The following is a 5752-nucleotide window of genomic DNA, read 5'->3' as shown; positions in this document are numbered from 1 at the left end:
ATAAGGCTAAAATCTCTCTTTTTTCCTTCGAACCCACCACTTTGTTCTTCTCTCTTATTTTTTTCTTTCTTTTTCTCTCTCCTTAAATAAAATAGCATTCTTTTCATTACTTTTAAGAAAAACATATGCACATATCAAACACACAATTATGTTTTTTCATATTTTAAAATATGTTATTTGATACATAGTACCAAACACATTTTTTACATTATTAGTACTTTAAACACATATTTTCACAACACTTTTTAAACTATAATTTTCACATCATTTTAAACAACAATACTTGAGCACCACTACCAGGCAGGCCCTAATGCTATATCATAGGGCTATTCACGGGTTGAGATCCCACCAAATTTAGAGAGATCTCACTAGATATGGCGATTGTTAGCACCAGCTATTTCTTATTTGCCCATCATTCAATTTTTACAGAAATTTACAAAACTAAGACACAATAAAGTTCTTATTTTCCCATCATTCACTTAAATAACAGAAAGTTACAAAACTAATAATACAATGAAAAACATTAAAAGAAAATCATCACTTCGCAACAACAAATTAGTAGTATGCATATATATTAGTGATGATGATGCCTACAGAATAAGTAATTCAGCTCCACGGGGTAGATATTTCTTGAGCTGCTTGGCAGCTTTTATTGCATGTTCATTCTTCTCAATCTGATTAAACTCCCAAGGGGTTCCCAAAAGAGCCGGACAACGAGGAGTAATAACAATCTTCTCAAGCTTGATGGCACTTTCGAGCAAGTAAATAGTCAGGTCAATGTCTATTGGACGCCCCACAAATCCTATTATTTCCACCTCCTTGAGATGCTTATTAGGACGTTTCATCACCTTCCTTAATTCTCTATCTATCATGGGTTCACCCCATGACAACTGCAATTGAGAAACAGAATTAAGAATCATATGCAAGACAAACTCTTTGTTATAAACCAAAGTTATTGGCAAAGAATGTTAGGCAAGCCAATTAATTTTGATTAGAAAGTTAACCGTATGATTAAAGCACTAAAAAGGCTGACTTGCTGCAACAAGTGTACTCCAAATATTAAATTGGAAGTGATAGAATGGTTCACAGCAAATACACCAAACCAATTGTGAATCCACCCACCTAACCAAGTAACCTGAAACCCTTTCTCCACCCGTTATGAATTGCTACTTCTCATATATTACAAGGGAAGGGTGGGTGGTTTTCCGTGTGCAACACAACATTAAGGTAGAGCACAGAGAGAGATGTGATTTAGGAGCCAAGTAAAACTTCAGAAGACATTAACTCAGAAATATTGTAAGCAAATACCTTAACCCTGATTTAGGAGCCACAACGCATCAAAAAATTCTCATAAGTCTGAAAATACATCCTTGACAAATAGCCAGTGTGCATGAAATATCCAAACACATTATCACATCAAATTAAAGCAATTTCCTAGATCTAGCAAACCTATTCCAACCTCATGTCTGAAATCAATTTTTAAATTGATTTTTAATGAACAAGTGCCTCCAGTAATTTTAGAAGGTGGCCTATATGCTTCTAGGAGAGGCCAGTCATGGACATAGTATTAATAGTAAAAAATAAACAACTTATAAATGTAATACCGTTAAGAGGACATTTCACAGGTAATTGCATTTTAGGTGCATACAAGGACAAAACCCTTTTAAAGCCTATATATTAAAAAAAGTGCTGGGTGCATAAAATGCTCTTATATATTATAAAAATAAATAAAAACACAAACAATATAAATGCTCATAGCATTTAAAAAGATAAAAAAATGGAAAACCATGATCCAATAATTAATGGGCAAATAGCATCACCAAATAAAGAAAGAAGCAATCAATACAAAGTGGCAAGCTATAAAGTAAGAATAGTTACCACTTACCACTAACGTAAATTTCTGTAAAAAAGGTGCCGCTTCTATCAGTGGTATTAAACCGATGAGGCTTTCTCTATCAGATGCAAGAACTCTCAATGTAAGGTGTCTAAGATTGGTTAACGTTTGAATTGTGGGGAGTTCCAATTTTTGCTGAAAAGTACCAAGGAGAGATGAGAGAACATTGTGTAAAACTATATGAACTTTTGTTTTTTGAGAATCAAACCATATAAACATAAATGCAATAAATTGAAAAATGTTTTAAAGTACTTACCATACGAGAGATCCAAATGTTCAGCACCAAACTCTGTAGCTGAGAAAGGTAGCTTGACAGCGGGCAAATTGCATACTGCAAAGGTTTGGGTCCTCCTACGTGTAGGTCTAGAAGACGGGGTGCATAATTAACTTGCGTTTCTTTTATTCCACCAACGAGGCCAAACGACTCCAGATTTGGAGCATAGATCTCAATACTTTTAAAATATATACACTGTGTTATGTGTAAGTACTTCAACCGCAGTGATGAACCCCAAATCTTCAGATTTACTAGGTCTGTAGACTGGCTGACATATAATCTTTCAAGCAGGGGACAGTTGGAGAGGATATGCTCAAGAAGCTTGCCAGTTACATTTACGTATAGAAGAGTGAGGGACGTTAGGTACTTGATGCAAGATACTCCAACAGAAGTTTCGACGCTAGTAAAACGATCATGTGTAAATGTATAACTCTTTGCACCTTCGCATGCCTCTGTTGGTGAAAAGTCCAATTCAAGCCTCTTAACTCCCTTTGAGATTGCAAAGTCAACCCATCCATCAATCAGATCTTTAAAATTATTATCAAACTCAAAACAAACTCTGAATTCATCTAAATTTGAGCCTCGGAGTAATTTTAGAATACGGTTCACCCTTTTTATGAACTTTTTCCTTTCAAATTTCATTTTTTTCTTTTCGTCAGCAATGTCCCACATTGTATCTGGATCATCAAAGTTTAAACTACCTCTGAAAAATGGCCACAGATATTTCCATCTGTGCGAAAGAACACAAGTTCTGACTGCTTCTTTCAAAGTCAAGAAAGACAACATATGGACAAGGATATCATCTGGCAACTGGCTTATCAGGTCCTTCAAGTCCTTACCATATTAAAGGAGAAAAGTTCAGTAAAGGATTCAACTTTATACACAGTTTGTTCTAACTAATATACCTCTTCTTAACATATTAAGATGAGGTAAATTTTTGTTTTGAAAGATATTTCGAAAAAAGAAATTGCAACTACATAAGAGGAAACCGAATTTTTACCTTGTCAGAAGGCAGAGGCAGCACTGACTTCTCCATTTACTAAATAAAAAATTTACTGTTTCCTTAAATTTGAATAAAAATTAAAAAGATGCAAAATTAGAGAAACCAAATTGATGTCAACAATATAAAGCAAGGAAAGATCAATACTTTTGTAAGAGTGTAAGCCAGAGATATTGTGGACTACATGATCTCAGTGTGAAATTAACTAAATAAATATCTTAATTCTAATGCAGTGATAGAACAAAAAAAAAAACAAGTTGTCAATTCTCAATTTTCTCAACAACAAAACACTGAACTTACCTCAAACAAAGCGATCAGACTGAATTTCCAAGAAAACCCAATTGAATTCTTTGCCCCAAAACACAAAAATCTCCACCAGATCTCAAAACCAAGACACGCCCAGATGAGAAATTTGACAGACTTTAAAGCCCAAGTGAGAAAGTTCGCAGCTTGATGGACTTAGAGAGATCGATTTGTTCCAAGAACTGTCTCTGTAATTCGAGAAACGAAGGGTATAAATAGTAACCCAACACCGACTGTTTTTTCTTTGTGAAGCCAGGATTAGGTTTACGACTAGGAATAGGACTGTAAAAGAAATCTCTTTCAATTATGATACAACAACACCGATCTAACCTTTTTTTTTTTTTTTAAAGATAAACGGCAGAACCGATCTAACCTACTTAAATTTTTTTTTGAAGAAACCAATTATGATACAACAATACCGACAAGGGTTTGACCTTAGTACTGGAAAAGGATACAAACGATCCGTTTTCCTTAATTAATTGTGGTGGTGACTTAGTTGTTGTTAGGCCTGTTCAGATTCTGCCCGCAGCTGACAAAACCGGTCTGCACTGATCCGAACCGCACCCATTTGAGCTTCACCGCAGGTGTATGGCGCGGTGGTCGGAGACGATCTGCGAGTACCGATGACGGCCGGTGCGGCAAGCGATTGTGGGTTTTGCATTCCGATGTGTAACCGAACCGACCGCCATGTATGTATATCTATATATATAATTTAACATATATTTATATGTATATGTAATCATGTTTGAGTTTTAAAATAAAATAAAATAAATTTCTAGAGAGAGATAGAGAGTACCAGCAGTGCAGCAGAGAAAGAGGCTCGAACGTGAGACCCATAGGCGTGAAAGTGAGAAAGGAGAAGGAAGGAAGAGGAGGAAAAAAAAAAAAAGGGGGCGGCTCCCCTCCCGTTATACGTCTCCAGTTCTCTCATGTTTTTACACCGATGAAAGACACGTGGCAAGTAACAATCCTAAGGTTAGAAAAATCACACGTCAAATACCATTTTTTTCTCTCAATTTTTTGTCTTTCCTTCTTCCTCGCATCTTTCCCCAACATCCCCACCCTAAACGGACCTCACCTACCTGAGCATCAGATGCGTCCAGATTGGCAGATCGGAACTTGATGGCAATGGGTTTGGACTAAAACTGTGGGTTTCACAGCTAAGATTGGCATAGCAAAACAAGAAACCATGGCTGTTTGGATTGACAGGGTGGCTTTCATGGCTATGCCGCTATGAGCATCGGGGCTCGTTCTGGTGGAGGCGTGTGAAATTGAGGTCCTCCGGCGAGCTTGGGGAGGTGAGACATCGGGTTTGATATGGATTTCTGGCCGTGGGAGTTCCGATGGGTTGTGGGTTTGGCATGGGACTTCTGAATATGCTTTGAAAGCTGTGAAAGAATCAGTCATGGAAGCTTTGAAAGCTTCCTCTCCTTCTTCAAAGCTTTGAAAGCAGCCATGATGTTCTTCTCTAATCTTTTATTCCTTAATTTTTTTATTCATTTATCCAATTAATTGGCTTTTCTCTTCACATTCAAATCACAATTAATAAAACCCAAATCAGAGCGCAATTCATTGTTCTGTTCTCCAACAAAAGTTGTTCCATCAAACATTTGTTGGCTATATTTCATCCATATACTTTTGTGATAAAGCAAAAAGAACATACACAGATTTAAGGATAAGCAGTAACATAAATAGATGGATAGACAAAAGCCACAAACAGATATTGAATATATATATATATATATATATATATATATATATAAAATAATTAAAAACACACAAACCAAATACGTGAAGATTGGTTCAGATCAAATTTGATATTTGCCACAATCTCTTTAAAGCAAATTTTGCCCCTCACACAATCATTGTTTGTGACTACTCAATGTCTTTTTCTCTCTCTTTGACACAAAATGAAATGCACAAAAAATATTCTCACTATTTTAGAGTTTTTTTTTTTTTTTTTTAAAGTAGTTTATTATGAATGAGGGACTATGAAAAATTATGTGTTTCTGAACAGGCACTCTGATTCAGTAATAACTATTGTGCACAAACTAACTGACTCAAACATTAAAATAATAAAATATTATTATTTGGACAAGTAGGCCCAGTCCATATATGCCATTGGCCCAACCTAATGTCCAACTCATAAGCATATAAACTCATATATTATCTCTTTCATTTTCTATGTAGGACTCAGAATTTTTACCACATTTAATAACATCTTCAAGTGAACATAGAAAACATCAATTTTTTATTCACTCCATACTATTTTTCCAACAAT

At 35.5% G+C, this 5752-nt stretch overlaps 1 protein-coding gene across 5 annotated transcripts; it reads right to left on the bottom strand.

Moving 5' to 3' along the window:
• Positions 1-369: 369 nt before the first annotated feature.
• Positions 370-4988, bottom strand: LOC126702056 (putative FBD-associated F-box protein At5g38570). Of its 5 annotated transcripts, XM_050400665.1 has the most exons (7): positions 4268-4983; positions 3906-4170; positions 3469-3659; positions 3169-3230; positions 2151-3002; positions 1886-2029; positions 370-890 (listed from the first exon to the last, which is right to left on the bottom strand). In XM_050400665.1, the coding sequence occupies exons 4-7, from the start codon at positions 3202-3204 to the stop codon at positions 591-593; spliced, it is 1332 nt and encodes a 443-aa protein (XP_050256622.1). In that variant the 5' UTR covers positions 3205-3230; positions 3469-3659; positions 3906-4170; positions 4268-4983; the 3' UTR covers positions 370-590. The 5 variants fall into 5 exon arrangements, with proteins under 5 accessions (XP_050256622.1, XP_050256625.1, XP_050256624.1 ...); XM_050400668.1 differs by having other exon boundaries at positions 3169-3223; positions 3469-4170; positions 4268-4988; XM_050400667.1 differs by having other exon boundaries at positions 3169-3207; positions 3469-4170; positions 4268-4986.
• Between the last annotated feature and the right edge of the window lie 764 nt (positions 4989-5752).

The sequence above is a fragment of the Quercus robur genome, chromosome 10 (genome assembly GCF_932294415.1).
Source record: "Quercus robur chromosome 10, dhQueRobu3.1, whole genome shotgun sequence".
Taxonomy (NCBI): Eukaryota; Viridiplantae; Streptophyta; class Magnoliopsida; order Fagales; family Fagaceae; genus Quercus; species Quercus robur.
Note: the sequence above shows the minus strand (reverse complement) of the source record. Positions and strands in the feature narration are given on the sequence as shown.

Coding starts and splice junctions, on each gene's coding strand:
- LOC126702056 (XM_050400668.1), bottom strand. CDS start 3,204: ATGGAGAAGTCAGTGCTGCCTCTGCCTTCTGACAAG. Junction 2,030..2,150: donor ACATTTGGATCTCTCGTATG/GTAAGTACTTTA, acceptor GGTACTTTTCAG/CAAAAATTGGAACTCCCCAC. Junction 891..1,885: donor TACAGAAATTTACGTTAGTG/GTAAGTGGTAAC, acceptor TCTCAATTGCAG/TTGTCATGGGGTGAACCCAT.